This window comes from Antechinus flavipes, chromosome 3 (genome assembly GCF_016432865.1).
Source record: "Antechinus flavipes isolate AdamAnt ecotype Samford, QLD, Australia chromosome 3, AdamAnt_v2, whole genome shotgun sequence".
Classification (NCBI taxonomy): domain Eukaryota; kingdom Metazoa; phylum Chordata; class Mammalia; order Dasyuromorphia; family Dasyuridae; genus Antechinus; species Antechinus flavipes.
In genome coordinates, this window is record NC_067400.1 from 577,132,716 (window position 1) to 577,149,442 (window position 16,727).

A 16,727-nucleotide genomic window follows, 5' to 3' on the forward strand; every position below is an offset into this window, starting at 1 on the left:
ACATTTCAGTTGTGTTTGGTTTGGGTTTGTTAGTAAGAACCCAGACTGTCTTTAGACTAAAAGTATCACTAATTTTCTCATTTAGTTCCTTAAAGTCCTATTAGATAAATAGACGAAGAAAAAATGGGGTTGAGAACTTCAGTTTTTGAGGTAAAGGAGGAGGCAAAAGAGAAGAAGTTCTGATTGCGGCAGAGAGAGTATGAATGCACTATAATGTAAGAAATAAAATATCTTTGGGAACTGAGTCCAGCTTTCCCAGCTGTACCTTTCTTCAGCTTTAATGTCTAGTTGATTTCCATGGCAATCACTGCCATTATGAGGTTTGAAAAGAATTTCAGCCTTGATATGCTCTGAAGACTCCTATGTGAAATTCCTAGAAAGTTCTGAAAGGCACCCAATCTAGTCATTCAAGGGTTTAAAAGAGTCTATGAGTCAAAAAAAATTGAGTCCATAACTGATCTGAGTTTGGATTGAGAGCCCCTAGAAAGAAAAAGGTTTTAAACTTTAGACTAAAATTTTAGACTTTAAAGTATCTGATGATTGTCCGAGCTCAAAATGTCATGATATAGCCTGGGATTGTAGAATGAAAAATGGGCAAATCATCTCTTCTTTTTAAGAGTTGGAATTCTTAAATTTTTCTGACATGAAACTTTTTGGCAACCTGGTAAAACCTATGTACTGAGAATACTTTAAAGCATAAAATAAAATACACATGATTATAAAAGAAACCAATTATATTTATATTCTTAACAAAGTTCCTGCATGGCCTTCAACTCCCCCATCCCCTCTATAAATCTGTCTATGGACTTGATGTGGGGGAGGGGGAAGGTCATATGAATACTTGTCCTAAGAAAAGAAAAAAATCATAATCTAGCGAAAAGACCAGCAGGTGGCAGCAGAAACAATTCAGTACTGATAACAAAGAACAGCACTCTAAAATATGGGATTATAGATCTAGAGCTGGAAGACCTAAAAAGAGGCCATTTAGTTCCACTCCTTCATTTTACAAATGTGAAAACTGAAGTTCATAGGGGATAAGTGACTTACCTAAGGTCACAGAAGTAGTGTCATTAATGGTTTGGGAACTTAGGACCTCCTTTCTGAGTTAGTGCATTTTTTCCTGCACTTCAATTATTCCAGGTTTTAAGCTGACCAGTTTCAGAGGTATTATTTGTCCTAGTTTTGTCTATGTACATACCCTCATTTACAGGATGAGAAAACTGAGGGCAAAATCAACTAAGGAAGGAGTAAGATCACAGAATCACAGAACTACTTTTGGGGACAGGATTTGAATTCGGGTCTTCCTGACTCCAAGTCCATCACTACCAATTCTTGTTTCTTTAGTAACTTCCTTCCTTGCTAATGGGCTTAAACACTAAGAAAGTATATTCCAACTCCGCACCTCGATCCCTATGTCTCTGGAGAACTTTCTAGTTACTTGTGGTCGATGAAATATCTTTTGCTTAATCCTCTCTGGATCCGCTACTCAAAAGAAACTCAGTGATGGGGGCTTAAGGAGTTGGTTAAAGGTATGTGTGACTGCTGACCGACAAAGTGCTTCAAACCTGTTCCCACTTCCGGGGAACCCTCGTGTCAGGCGTTCCCCAAGTGCTGGAGTAAAAATGACAGGAACAAAATCAAGGGTCCCCTGTCTCTGCCCCGAGACCCCACGTGACTAGTAGGTTACTGGTTCGGGTGAAAAAGGGGAAGAAAGTTTGCGTGAAATCGTGAGCCCATTTGACATACAAAGAAATGTTTCCAGGAGTCTGTGGAGCCGCTTCCTCCGACGATGTTTCCCGGCCTGCAGGAGGCGCTCCAGTCCAAACCTTGACCGCTTCCGAGACTGTTGGGCTGCTGATCTCGGATTCCTGGATCAAGGAAGTGACGTAAATCGCGGTCTGAATTATCATCCTCCTAGTTTCACCACTTCCTCTCGCGAGATCCCGAGGAAGCCTGTCATGTGACCATCCAAAATGGCGGCGCCCAGTGCTGCTGCGATGGCAGCTGAGAACTCAGCTCCCGTGTATTTGGTGGTGAGCGGGATCCCCGCGGGCCTGCGCTCGGCCCAACTGAGGAACTACTTCAGCCAATTCCGAGAGCAGCGCGGCGGCCGCGACGCCGGCTTCCTCTGCTTCCACTATCGGCACCGACCTGAGCGGGCTCTGGCCCCGGAACCGGCCCCTGTCTCAGCACCCGCAGCCCCAGCCTGCGATCCCGCTCATGTCCAAGCCCCGGCCTCCCCGACCCAGACTTCCCATCTGCCGGCGGCTCCTGCTCTGTCTTCAGCCGCAGTCCCTCCCTCCACCTGCTGCTGCGTGATCTCGGTGCGGGGGCCAGCCCAGGCCGAGCGGTTCCTCCGCATGTACTCGGGCCGCCCTTGGCTCGATTCTCAGGGCAACTGGCTGCCCGGACGCTGCCGCATCCGCAGGCTCCGGCTCCCCCTGCAGGAGGCAGGTAAGGACCTCCTCCTCAGACGCTACGACTTCGACGCCCCTATCTATCAATCAGTACACACTTATTAAGTGCCTGCTATGTGTCAAGCCCTGTGCTAAGCTCCGGCGATACAAAAAGGGACCACAGTTCCTGCCCTCCAGGAGCTTACACTCTAATGAGGGAGGCAACATGCAAACAAATACATCCAGGGCAAGCTATAGACAGCTATGCACAGGACAGGTAGATGGCCCATTGAATAGAGCTGGGCCCGGAAGTCTGGAAGATCTGAGTTCGATTCAGCCTCAGAATCTAGCAAGTCATTAACCTGTTTGCCTTCATCTTCTAGAGCTCGACAAATCGGCAAAGCACTCCGGTATTTTTGCCAAGAAAACCCCAAGGACAGTGTGGCTCACAGGTTTGAGAAGAGCTGGGCACGATTCAACTACAAAACAAAGCCATTGTATATAGGATGAATAGGAAATAATTACCGGAGGGAAGGCACTAGGGTTGAGCAATTGGAAAAGGTTTCCAGTGAATGATGGAATTTTAATTGGGACTTAAGGCCAGGGAGGATAAGAGTCTGAGAAGGAAAGAATGCCTTCTAATCATGAGGAACAGCCAGAAGCAGGGCTTTGGGGGGAAGGGGGAGAAAAATGAGGTTGTGGGATCACAGTAGTAAGAGCCTCCCTGGCTATCATATAACCTAATTACTCACATTTTACAAATGAGAAAACTGAGATGCAGAAAGGGGAAAGGATCTTGTACAAATGCACAATGACTCGAAAATAAGTGCTTAATATATACTTATTGGTCAAGTGATCAAAATGAGATTTTCACTTGATCTTGTACCTCCAAATCCAGTTTTCCCACTACCACATACTGCCTAGAAGGACTTTGTGGAAAAGCAGAACTGAGGTGCTCCATTTCCTTAAATCAATTCTATACTTCTGTCGACTTGGTGTCTTAGAATACAAGCAAATGGGAGTCCTGGCACATCAAGATAGTATTCTAGGTCTAGACAGAAGAATTACCAATAAGAAGACAAATAATACTAACCAAACCAGGATAGATTTCCACTTAAAATTTTAAGTTTTGGTTTGAGATGAGCCTCCATTTTTCTAGAGGTCTTCTCCTGGATTCTTTTCTCCTATTTTCTTCCACTAATGAACACTAATCCAGTTCACATCACTTCTCTAATAAATCCCCTTAACTAGGGTAAGTGGCAGAAAGAAATGGAAGCTTTATTTTCACCCCCTCTCTCCATGGAAAGACAGAATTCCAAAGACTCATTAAAAAATAGAACTGGAATTCTTGAAGTGACCTTTCACAAGCCACTCATTCTCTAGCCTGGTTTAATCTTCATCAGAGCCAGGGGTTTAGAGAAAAAAAAAAAAAAAAAAAAAACGTTTCTCATAAGGTCAAAGATCTTTTCCTAATTCTCCCTCCTATATACACACACAATCTACTATTGGGCTCAAGGGACTGTAGTAGGCACTGGAAAGAAAAATAGCAGTAGGACATAGACATTCTTGAAGAGATTACAATCTAATGCAAAAGACATATATTGTCATAACTATACGTGATAGAGCAGGTAAGTGTAAAGGACAGGTACAGGGAAAATGGAAAGAAATCTGCTGGGGATATCTTCATGGAAGAATTAGTATCTCATTTGGACTTCAAAAGAACATAATACCTTCCAGCTTTTTAAACATTGATTGTGACCCCACATGGGATCTCATAACTGATTATGGGGGTTACAAAATTATGATTTATTATCAGTAAATTTTGATTTATATACATGTTTTATATACTTATATACCCAGGGTCATGTATAAATTTCTCAGATGAAAAGGGGTCACAAGTAGAAAAAAGTTTAAGAAGCCTCAAATGGGCCATATAGAGCTAGCAGGGATCTTACAGCTTGTTTTAATCAACCTCTTCATGTTTCAGATGAAGAAACTGACACCTGTCAAGGATAAGTAGCTTGGCCAAAGTCACACACTTCATATGGGTGGTAGAGTCATGATGTAAATGGGTCCCAGACTAGGCACATCAACCATCCAACAACATGCCTAAGGTACAGAGGATCCAGCCAAGGGTTTTAAAAGCAATCTCTTAACTCAGAGCTGTGGAGATGGGAGTTCATTCTGTCCACAAGTCTATACACAATTATTTGTGCATTTGTTTCAAGATTTTTTCTTATCTTTATCTAAGGTGTTGATCCCTTTCCTTTCAAGACCCGGAAAGAGTTGCATAGGAGAAGGACCACAAGTGAAGCTTTCACACTGGCTGACCTCACACAGCTACCAGAACTGAACCCTCCAGCCTTGATGCCCAATGGGAACGTGGGTACCCCAATGCGTATCTTCTTAGAGCTGATCCGAGCCTGTCGTTTGCCCCCTCGCATCATTACACAGCTGCAGCTGCAGTTCCCCAAGACAGGCTCCTCCCGGCGATACGGCAATGTGCCCTTTGAGTATGAAGACTCAGAGACTGTCGAGCAGGAAGAGCTGGTGTACACAGCACAGGGGGAGGAGATCCCAGAAACCCCCCAACGAACTTTGCCCACACCCATCACAACTGGGACCCAAGAAGAGCCAAAAAAAGACGAAGAGGAATCTCATTCAGATGATGTGAGTTCAGTGACATTGTCCTGTCTTGGTTGACCACACTAAAGGCCCAGTCATTTATTATTAATTACTGCTATTAGTATGAGTTAATTCCATTTGCTTTCATATACGTTCTCTGATTTGATCCTCACAGTTGTCCTGGAGTTCAGCAGTCCAAGCATAAATATTCCTGTTTTATAGTGGTGGAGTCAGGCCTCTTAATTCTCAGACGCTATTTCCACTATAACAAGTTACCCAATTTGTCATAGTTACAGATTTCTATCATTAATAATAATGTTATATGCATAGAGCACTTTTAAGATTTGCGCTTTCCAACAATCCTCTGAAGTACATGCTACAATATTGTTGTTCAATCATTTCAGCTGTGTCTGACCCTTCATGACCCCATGTGGGGTTTTCTTAGCAGAATATTGGAGTGGTTTGCTATTTCCTCCTCCAACTTATTTTATGATATTTTAAAAAATTTTATAGTTAAGGAAATTGAGGCTAACAGGGTAAATTGACTGGCTCAAGGTCACACAGCTAGTAAGTGTCTGGCCAGATTTAAACTCAAGAAGATGGATCTTTCTGACTCCCAATCCAGCACTCTAAGCACTGAGCCACTTGGCCCCGAATTACTAATGAAGAAACTTAGACTTTAAGAAGTTGTGACTTCTTTTTCTTATCCAGCTTGTAAGGTTTAGGAGTGATTAGAGATTTGAAACCAGTTCTCTTGATTCCCAAGTCCAACTGTCTTTGTATATTATACTATCCGGATTTTTGTCTTTACCACCATACTTTACTTTTCTATAATGAGGGTAAAAGGAAACTGATTTTAAATGGGTAATAAACTTCTGGTCTGCCTGATGAAATAGAACCAGTACATATGAAGTGGAGACTAGTAATTGTATTTGTCTAAACCTGACTTCAGAAATGGCTTTAAGAAAAAAATAATATAAGCACACGCTAAAAAAAAAAATCAACCCATCCATTATAGGCTGCCAACCAGTGGTATGTGGATTAATCATATTCACATCATAGAGTTGGAAGGAAGGGAGCTCAGAAGTCACCAATGAAATGGGTACTGAAATCATTATTTACAATGGAACCATCCTCAATAAGGAGTCTTTATCTTCAGCTTGAAGGCTTTAATGATTGAAAACTTTCTACCTCCAGAGGCAGTTCATTCCCTTTAGAACAAGCTCTGATTGTTAGGAAGCTTTCCCTGATATCAAATCTAAATCTGCCTCTTATGGTCTCCATCTATTGCTCCAGACACAGGACAAATTAGAGTTCCTAAAAGTACTGATGGTTCAAAACCTTCCCCACATAATAGACTTTTTGAAAATTAGAATGAATCAAACAGAAGTTAATGACTCCCTGAGACAAGAAGAAATATTAAAGTCAAAAGACTAAAAAATTAGTCAAGCAGAATAAAACTGATCTTTCTTCTGTGTGATAACAACCCTCTAAATCCCTAAAGACAGTCACTTATCCCCAAGCCTGAATTGGGCAGTTAGTACAATATTGGTACCATAATGGAAGTGAGTTGGATACAAGGAATAAAAATAGGCTGAGGTGATAGGCGAAAGAAGACTTCAGGTGATATCTTTAAAAGGCTCTTAGGGGAAAAAATGTAGGAAGCACATTGCAAACTTAAGACACTATATAAATGTCAGTAGATTATGATTTGATTTGATTGATCATGATTATGATCAAAAAGGATAGGGAGAATTGGATGAGGGGAATGAAAAAGGCAATCAATAAATGGACTGAGCAATGTCACCTGGAGGTGACAATGAGACTGATAGTATGCATGAGAAACAGTATAGGGCCAGCCTGGCTGAAATGTTTTAGAGCATGGGAAGGTAAAGCTGAATCAGTAATAATAGTAATAATAATAGTTCATAGGTCTGTAGCACTATAAGATTTACAAAGTGTACTCTTCACAATCATCCTGTAAGGTCAGTAGTGTAAATGCTCTCATCCCCACTTGACAGAGAAAAAAACTAAGGCTGAATAAGGTACTTACATAAGGTAATGTGAAGACAGCTACATGGTAAAGTGGATAGAGTGCTGGGTCTGGAGTCAGGAAGACATGAGTTCAACTCTGGCTTCAAATACTTATTAGCTGTGTGATCCTGGGCAAGTCACTTCACCCTGTTTGCTCCAATTTCCTCACTGTAAAATGTGCTGTGGAAGGAAATGACAAACCAGTGTGGTATCTTTGCCAGGAAAACCCTAAAGAAAATCACAAAGAATTGGACACAAATGAACAATGACAAGATGATATAATTAATAATGTCAGGACGAGGATTTGAGCCCAGCTTTGAACCCTCAAGCGGCATGGTGTCACGAGGGATGTGGAGGCCAGACAGTCCCTCTGAGATAAGCCAGTCTTTTCGTGGCCTTGGCCCAATTTCCCTGCCCCCTTCACCTCCTGTTGGAGGGTGCCCTGTGGCAGCTCAATCCTCCCCCTGCTTCCTTTGCAGGACAATGACACGTGTGAGGAGTGGGAACGACATGAAGCCTTGCATGAGGATGTGACAGGCCAGGAACGCACCACAGAACGGCTTTTTGAGGAGGAGATTGAGCTCAAATGGGAGAAAGGCGGCTCTGGGCTCGTGTTTTATACAGATGCTCAGTACTGGCAGGAAGAGGAAGGAGGTAATAAGGCTCACAGTTCTTCAGTGCTTTATAGTATGCAGAGTGTTTGTATGTCATTATCTCATCTGACTCTCATGTTACTACCCCCATGGGAAAAACAGGGCAGTTATGGCATCCCAGTGCAGGACCTGGAGAGGAACAATCCCTCTGCCCAGGCCATAAAGTACAGAGTTGGATCTGAAACACAGGTTTTCTGGCCACGAGGCAGTATTCCTTCTCTGCTACTGGATGTAATTCCACCTGGGCCCTGGGCAGCAGAGGAATGGATCTGTCACTGGGATACCCATGAACTTCAGTTTGAACACCTAAGTGCTCCCAGGGGATTCTGTTTGACATGCTTCCTTTACACTTTACTTACAACTACCGTGTAAATTTTACTTTTTAAATACATTTTGTTTTGACATAATGGGCTAGCATTTAAAAAAAAAAGATACAAACATGCATGACTGTATAGTCTTGAAAACCACTAAGCAAGAATGTAAAATTCCTTTTTGGTCTAAACTGGTGATTTCATTTATGCAGGCAAACTCCCCCATCAGTGCAGATAGGCCTCTCTTTGATAGCATCCCTTTTTCCTCTCTTTCCTTTCTTCTTTGAAGAGCATCAAAATATAAAAGCCATTTCCAGGGCTTTTTTCTTATGTAATTCCTCTATGATCCTTGATAACATTAGAGTTCTGAGGAGGCACTTGTACCATTAGAATGCAAGTCCTTGATTTGTGTTGAAGTTTCTCGTGGCTCTCATGTTCTCTTTCAAGACTTTGAAAGCAGCTCTGATCTTTTCAGGAATTTTTTAGAAATCTTCTATTTCATTAAAAAGGCATACTTTCCCCCCCTCTAGGATTATACCCACTTTTGGTAACTAAGTTCTTCTTGGTTACCAGATATTATCTTTTTTGCCTTTTGGAATACTCTGTTCCAAGATCTCTACTCTCTTATAGAAGCTTATTTTTTCTTTGGTCTGGAAGCTCTAGATTTTATCTATTGTGTTTCCTGGGAGTTTTCCCATGGCAGGATGAATGAGCAAGATACAGGGATTCTTTCAGGAAATAATTCTCTTTTCATGTTATTCTTTGGTTCTAATAAATCTGAGCAGTTTTCTTTCATGGTTTCTTGAAATATTATGTCCAGGTGGAGGTGGAGGAGGTGGGAGAGGGGAAAGCAGAAGGTATATGTCACAGTTTTGTGGTAATATAATGATTCCTAAATTACCTGTCTGTCTGTCTGTCTGTCTGTCTCTCTCTCTCTCTCTCTTTTTTTGCTGAGGCACTTGGGATTAAGTGACTTGCCCAAGGTCATACAGCTAGGAAGTGTTAAATGTCTGAGGCCAGATTTGAACTCAGGTCCTCCCGACTTTAGAGCTGGTGCTCTATCCACTGCACCAATTAGCTGCCCCCTAAATTACCTCTCAATCTATTTTCCAAGTAAGTTGTTATTGCTTTGAATTGCCTTCCATTTTCTTCTATTTTTTTTAGTCTTTTGACTTTAGTATTTCTTGTTTCAGGAGTCATTAATTTGTTTGTTTCATTCTGATTTTCAGAGTCTTATGTGGGTAAGGTTTTGAATCTCTTGAACTGAGCAGTTAATTTTCCTTCCAAGTGTTTCCTCCAAAGTTCTCATTTCTTCTCTCATTTCTAGCACTATCTCATTTCATTTAAAAAATCATTTAATTATTAAAAAAAAAAAAAAAAAGCAAAACCTCTTCATTTCATTTAGGAACTCTGATTTATCCTGTGTCTGGGCATTTTTCTGTAGATGTTGTGGAGTCATTCTCTTCTTCTGGATTTGAGTTTTGGGCATGTCTGATTCCATTGTAGTTCTTTAGTATGGGAGTCTTTTTGTTTGTTTCATTTATTGTTCCAGAATTATTTATTGAATTAGGGTTTTGTGTCAGGGCCTAGTTCTGTGTACTTCTGGAAAGAATTTCTGAGCTAGATTTGCTTCTGCCTTGTTCTCCAATCCTGCATCTACTTTCTCTGAATATTGAGTGCTCAGGGATCTTAGAGGCAGCTCAATGTAAGGACTTCTGGGTCCACTATAAGACTCTGCAGTCTTTTAACTTTGTAACTTATTGTTTATGCTTTGGTAACAATTTAGTGTCAACATCATCCACTGTGTTTGACAGTTTTGTTGCCATTTAATGATGTTTTTTAATTTGCATTGTTGAAGAAAGTATCTTTTAGTAATGCTTTTGTCATTCTCTATCTCTTTATACATGTTTTCCCATTTTTTCTTTGAATTTATCTGTCATTCCTTACAATGCAGTAATATTTCATAACTGCAAATTATGCAGCTATTCCCAAAATGTAATTTTTCAAATTCCTGCAAAAAGAACACAACCTACAACAACTATGTGAGAAAATGGTTCAGATCAGTAGTAATATGAGAAATACACCTATCAGATTGGCAGCAATGACAGGAAACAAAACTGAAAGACCAAGGGCCTGTAGGAAGCCAGGTATATCTCTGGGAAATTGTGAATTGTTTCAGTGGTTTCAACCATTCTAGAAAACAATCGAGAGTTACCCCAAGAAAGGCAAAGACATGCTGAGTGAAATGAGCAGGACTAGAAGATGGTTATATACTTCAACAACAATACTATATGATGATCAATTCTGATGGACATGGCCATCTCCAGCAATGAGATGAACCAAATCAGTTCCAATAGAGCAGTAATGAACTGAACCAGCTACACCCAGCAAAAGAACTCTGGGAGATGACTATGAACCAGTACATAGAATTCCCTATCCCTCTATTTTTGTCCGCCTGCATTTTTGATTTCCTTCACAGTTCTGGCTAATAGTACAGTATTTCAAAGTCCTATTCTTTTTGTACAGCAAAATAACTGTTAGGATATATATGCATTAACATACTTAACATTGTATTGGTCAACCTGCCATCGGCGGGGAGGGGATGGAGGTAAGGAGGGGAAAAATTGGAACAAAAGGCAACTGTCAATGCTGTAAAATTACCTATGCATATATCTTGTAAATAAAAAGCTATAATAAAAAAATAATAATAATAATAATAAAAAAGAAAGGCAAAGACATAAAAAGGACCTATAGGTAATTTTATAGCAGCTCTTTTATAGTAGCAAAGAAGAAGGAATAAAGTGTGTGCCCTTTAGTTGGAAGATTTCTGAATAAATCATGGTGTATGGATCTATAAGACATTATTGATGCACTGAAACTAAAAATATCAGGAATTCAGAGTTGGGACACCGTGTATGAATGGATACAAAATGAAGCAAGCAGAACCAGGAAAACAATCTGCATGGTGACCCCGACAGAGTGTAGCTCACATCAGTGCATCTGCCAATCTTAACTGCAGAGGACCAATGGTGAGACATACCTTGCTTCTCTTGGTAGCAACATGATAGGCTATAGATGTGGAATGAGTATGTATTCCCAGACATGGTCAATGCTTCTATTTGTTTAGCTTAGCTTTATCCCAAGGGAGGCTTTTACTTGGGTCTGGAGGTGGTGATTGGGAAGCCACAGCAGTTTTTGTTTTAAAATATCAGTAAGCTTTTAAAAAAAAAAAAAAAAGCATAGAGATATACTCCCCTATCCTGCCCTCAAAAATGGCAGGCATTCTGAGAAGCAGAGGGCAATACATTCTAGGTAGAAGGAGTAGCATATGGAAAATCATGGAAATTGAAAATGTCTTCCTCTGTGTCTTGTCCCTGCAGATTTTGATGAGCAAACAGCTGATGACTGGGATGTGGATATGAGCATATACTATGATCGAGGTAATTGGCCTAGCATGGCTCTGGGGGGCAGATGTCCTGTTCTTGGGTGACTTTCAGGCCTCCTTGACCTCCTTTCCCCCAGCCCAAGAGAGGAAGTGAGGGAATGAGTGTGGAGTTGGAGGCTGTCCTTTTTCCCCATGATTTGGTGAATAAGTGAAAGAGTACCATCTAGGGTACTCTTTTTACAATTTTATTGGTCTTTAATCTTTAATTTCTAAAATAAATGCTTTTTGGGAACTGAGAAAGTAGAGGAAAATATTAGAAGAAAAGTTAGAAGGAGGAAAAAGAAACAGCCCCAAACTCAGATTTTTAGGGTGACAATGGTCCCATCCTTGAGAATTGTCCCCATTCTGACAGAATGAGGCTTGAACTTTGGTAGAACTTTTCCATTGCCCTCTGGGAGTTTCTGGTCTGGTTACAGGCACAGTTACTACCTTGAAAAAGCCCAAGTCTGATGGGAAAATACAACTTTGACTCTCAGGAAGCCCATATAGACTGAGGAAGATACACAGTCTTTGTTATTTAGTGTAGCCTAGTCTGAAAGTTAAAGAAGTGAGACACTACCTGCACTCAGGGACTTACTGGTCTGATCAGGAAGAGGTCACAGAAACATGCAATGGAAACCAAAATGAGAGGAATCTAGCCCTGACTGGGTGCCATGAAAGCTTTCTGCCTCAGTCCCATCTCTGTACTGAATGTACCTTTGGCTAGGACTTTAGCCTCCTCCTAAATTAGGCTCTGGTTTCTTAGATGGTGGAGACAAGGATGCTCGTGACTCCGTCCAGATGCGCTTGGAACAGAGACTTCGTGATGGCCTGGAGGATGGCACCTTTCAGCATCACACAAAGGTGAGCCTAATGTTTAATCCACATTTCAATTCCCTCTTCTCCACTTCCCATTTGTAGCTGGAAAGCTCTTGTCCTGTTCTTTCCTCTCCAGGGTATTGGAAGGAAGGTGATGGAGCGACAAGGCTGGGCTGAGGGACTTCGTAATGGCCTGGAGGATAGCTCTGTGGTCAGCCACCAAGTTGTTTCCTTTGAGCATCACACAAAGGTGAACCTAATGTTTAATCCACAGTTCAATTTCCTCCATTTGTGGATGGAAAGCCCTTGACTCCTGTTCTTTCTTCTCCAGGGTATTGGAAGGAAGGTGATGGAGCGACAAAGCTGGGCTGAGGGACTTCGTGATGGCCTGGAGGATAGCTCTGTGGTCAGCCACCAAGTTGGCTCCTTTGAGCGTCACACAAAGGTGAGTCTAATGTTTAATCCAGATTTCAATTCCCTCCTCCACTTTCCTTCATTTGTGGCTGGAAAGCCCTTGACTCTTGTTCTTTCCTCTCCAGGGTATTGGAAGGAAAGTGATGGAACGACAAGGCTGGGCTGAGGGCCAAGGCCTGGGCAGTAACTGCTCAGGAGTGGCTGAGGCCCTGGACAATGATGGGCAGAATCCCAGATGTAAGCGGGGATTAGGGTAAGTGTGCTTGAGATTGCAGCAAAGCCAGCTTGTCCAGCTCCCAGCCTTCCCAGGTCTTGAGAATTCCTTAGCTCCCTCCAACAGCTTGGGTTGGAGGATTTGGGCTTGCTGATTTGGGAGTAGGAAGCTAGAAAGCTGGTGCACTTTCTTGTCATGGAGTTTGTGGAAGATTTGAAAAGATAAGCAATGATAAAGTCAGAATGAATGGATGGATGCTGTGTCAGCCATAATTTTGACAGTCACCTTGTTGCTCCCATCGTGGCCCAATCAAATGCCCTGGAGTTAAGGGCTAAAGGCACACACACACCCCGCTTTAATTCCTCCCTAATGAGCTGGTCATGATGACCACAGGTACTTATTTAGTAGGAGGATGGGAAGCAATCATACGATCTAGATTTGAGTACTGACATAGTTACTGGTCTGTGTACCTCTCAGAAGTCACCTTCTTGAGATCTGTTTTCTCATCTGTAAAATAGCTGCTCTGTCTGCCTCACAGGACTTATTGTGGAGAAAATAGAAATGGGAACTGTTCTTATTGTCATTCATTCATCTCATTTTCAAGGTGGTCGAGATTGGAGGGAAACAGACCTGGGATAAGTTACATTGCTGCTTTTCTTTTATATTTCATGTTCTCTGGGCTATTGCACATATGGATAAAAGTGCTAGCACCTTTTATAATGAAATACAAGTGTTGCAATGTTAGCTTATCTTGTGTGGCCTTATTGACAGTACCTTGGGGACCGCTCAAGGAACACAGACGATTGGGATTTGTCCACACAATTTTGATTTATTTATACATTTGTCGAAACAAATGCTGGGAGTTTTCCCATGTCCCTCCTACTTAGGATGGGGAAGCTGGAGATTCCCTAGTTTCGTTATAATATAACCAAGGGTCTCTCTCTCTCTCTCTCAGATACCATGGAGAGAAATTGCAGTCTTTTGGACAGCCTAAGAAACCACGTGGGACAAGCCTGGGGCTCATCTCCACAATCTATGATGAACCCCTTGCTCAGGACCAGGGTGACGACCTGCTTCGACGCCAGCCACCTACCAGCCTGAAGTTCCGTGCAGATATGACCTTTGTGAGAGGCTCAGACCTGGACAGCTTTTCCCACAACTCATCAGAGCCTGAATGACTGGGACAGGAACTCCACATATGGTGGCGAGAATCACAGCATCTCTCTGACTTTTCTGTTCTTGAGGCCAAAGGGAATGACTGGCTGCAGGATCCAGATTTTCCCAGAGAAGAGAATGGCAAGAGAGAGCTGGGAACCAGTCAGCTTTCTCACTTTTCTTCCTTCCCATGTGCTACCTCAAGACTGCAATTTTATTTATTTTTTATAAAACACTGTTTCTGTTATGCTGTTCAGCTCTGGTGGTTTCTCCTTATGGATTTTAATTTCTTACTCAGTTTTGGCCTTGGTTCTTCCCCAGAACACTGGTGATAGTGTTGACTCTGTCCCCTTCTTAGTCCTCTGAAGCAGGGTATCATTTGTCAAGACCAGGCCAGATTTTTCCTGCACATAGTGCTGGCCAGATAGGAGTGGATGCGGCAGCCTGAGCCCATTCTACTTACTAACCCTTCTGTGAAGGGCAGACAGACATACAACAGAATAAAGTTTTTGTTTGTATAACCAATTTGTTTTCCATTTTCAAGGAGGGGGAACCTATTTGCCTCTCCCCGTGGTTTCTAATTAACAGCCCTCAACCCCATTTTACCTCTCATTGGATCTTAAAACAGCCACAAACAATGAGATTCCAGGATCCCAGAAAGAAAAATTCATTGAGGGTCTGGATATTACAGTAAAAAACAAATTAGTTTCTTGAAGATATTATCCAAAATAGTGTCAAATGTTTCTCACATTGTCACATGAAATTAAATTAATGTGCTTACATTCTGTTTCAATTATAATTACTAAGTGAACCATACTGGCACTGCAACTGGCTAATGGTTCATGTATGCCAGCTTGAATAACTGGGACAAATCTAAAGTGAAATTTAATAGGGATAGATAGAGTCCTCTGCTTAAGTTACACAAATACAAAATTATGGAAGTATAGGAAGAGAGCAGCTCATGTGAAAAAGATCTTGGAAGTTGAATAAATTCAGCATTACAAATAGGCTCCATTAGGAGAAGAATCTTGCTAAACAAGTGAGGTCAAAAGGACTCTTACATTTTTTCTGGGGAACTGTGTTCCATCCCGTGCAACAGACTTTAGAAAGGATCTTGACAAGATGGGGGCCTGGACACCACTCCATATGAGATCTGGCTGTAGGACCAGAGATAGTTTAATGTGGAAAAAAAAGAGTAGGTGGGACATAAGAACTGGTTTCATATAGGAAAAGCTTCCAGAACAATTAGCATTGTCCAGAAATAGCATGGACTACCTCTCTGCCCACTGGTCAAGGGTCTTTGGGAGGCAAATGGCACTTATGGTAGAGTTAGGAATCAACTGATAATGTAATCAGCAAAATGAATGCTTAGCATGTGTCCTCTTCCTTTTTATTTATAATTCATATTGATAATCATTTCCCAAGAAACAAACTTCTCCACAATAGCTCCTGACATTAAAAAATGTTTAAGGAAAACCACCTCCCATCTGTTAGGACTAATAATTCCTATTTGTTGCATTCCAAATGCCAATCCCTCTCCCCTTGGTTTCACAAGGAAAACATCCCCAATCTCCAAGTGAGTCCCCAACTGAGGCTCTGCCTTAATGAAGTATCCCAATCCTGTAACTCATAATTGCTTAAATGTTTTGCTAAAGCTTGGCAGAAATACACACCTGGCCAAACGAGAGGGCCAATTTTTCTACAAATAAAGGATGGAAGACCAAAGGCAGGAATAGGGACTGGTCCTTCCTCTACCAGATAGTCCTTTCTGCAAAACTGAGGTACCTGGAGCATTAAGTGCTAAAGTGCCAGGATCCCACGACCTCTAGGTCAGAAGCTGGACTTAAAGACCAGCTATCCCATACACTATACTGCCTCTACAGACCATCTACAACAGGTGACTCCAATTTTTTTCCTCTCAATCCCTTGACCCTCTGCGATCTGGCTTTTGACCTTATTTCAGCAAAACTGCTCTCTCCAACATTTCCCAGTGACATCTTATTTGCCAGATCCAACAGCCTTTTCTCAATCCTTATTTTCCTTTACTTTTCTGCATCCTTGATGCTGATCATTCTCTTCTCTCTAGGTTTTTGGGACATCCCTCCTAATTCTATCTTGATTAATCTTTCTCAGGGCCTTTTACTGGAATCTCACCCAGATCATATCCTCTAATAATAGGTATCCCATAGAATCCTAGGCCCTCTACTATTTCACTTCCAGCTGCCATGAGCTTAACCATCTCTATGCTGATGATTCTCAAATCTTTCCTGCCCCAGTCTCTTTGCTAACCTCCAATCTCCCATCCTCAACTGTTTCTCAGACACTTTAAACTGAGTCCAGTATACTTTTTAAACTGTGTATGCCCCAAATTAACTCATCTTTTATCCCTAAAGTCTTATTCCAATCCCCAAACTTTTCTATTACAGAGCCCAGATTCTTAAACTGTGGGTCACAATTCCATTGGGGGGAGGAGAGGTGTAAGAATATAGGGGTCAAGAAATTATGATTTATTAGTAAATATTTGATTTGCATACCTATTTTACATACTCATATATCTAAGATCACATAAAAATTTCTCAGTCCAAAAGGGATTGCAAGGAAAAAGTTTTAAGAAGCTCTGCTCTAGAAGGCAACACCATCTTCCCATGCTCGGGTTCACAACTTAGGGTCTATCCTGGATTC

The 16,727-nt window shown here is 41.6% G+C and overlaps 1 protein-coding gene across 3 annotated transcripts; it reads left to right on the forward strand.

The window, feature by feature from the left end:
* Nucleotides 1-1,931: 1,931 nt before the first annotated feature.
* On the forward strand, nt 1,932-14,570 carry GPATCH3 (G-patch domain containing 3). Of its 3 annotated transcripts, XM_051988109.1 has the most exons (9): nt 1,933-2,454; nt 4,648-5,066; nt 7,535-7,709; nt 11,400-11,459; nt 12,210-12,307; nt 12,399-12,512; nt 12,594-12,707; nt 12,802-12,929; nt 13,846-14,570. In XM_051988109.1, the coding sequence occupies exons 1-9, from the start codon at nt 1,974-1,976 to the stop codon at nt 14,066-14,068; spliced, it is 1,812 nt and encodes a 603-aa protein (XP_051844069.1). In that variant the 5' UTR covers nt 1,933-1,973; the 3' UTR covers nt 14,069-14,570. The 3 variants fall into 3 exon arrangements, with proteins under 3 accessions (XP_051844070.1, XP_051844071.1, XP_051844069.1); XM_051988110.1 differs by lacking the exon at nt 12,399-12,512 and having other exon boundaries at nt 1,932-2,454; XM_051988111.1 differs by lacking the exons at nt 12,399-12,512; nt 12,594-12,707 and having other exon boundaries at nt 1,932-2,454.
* The last annotated feature ends 2,157 nt before the right edge of the window (nt 14,571-16,727 follow it).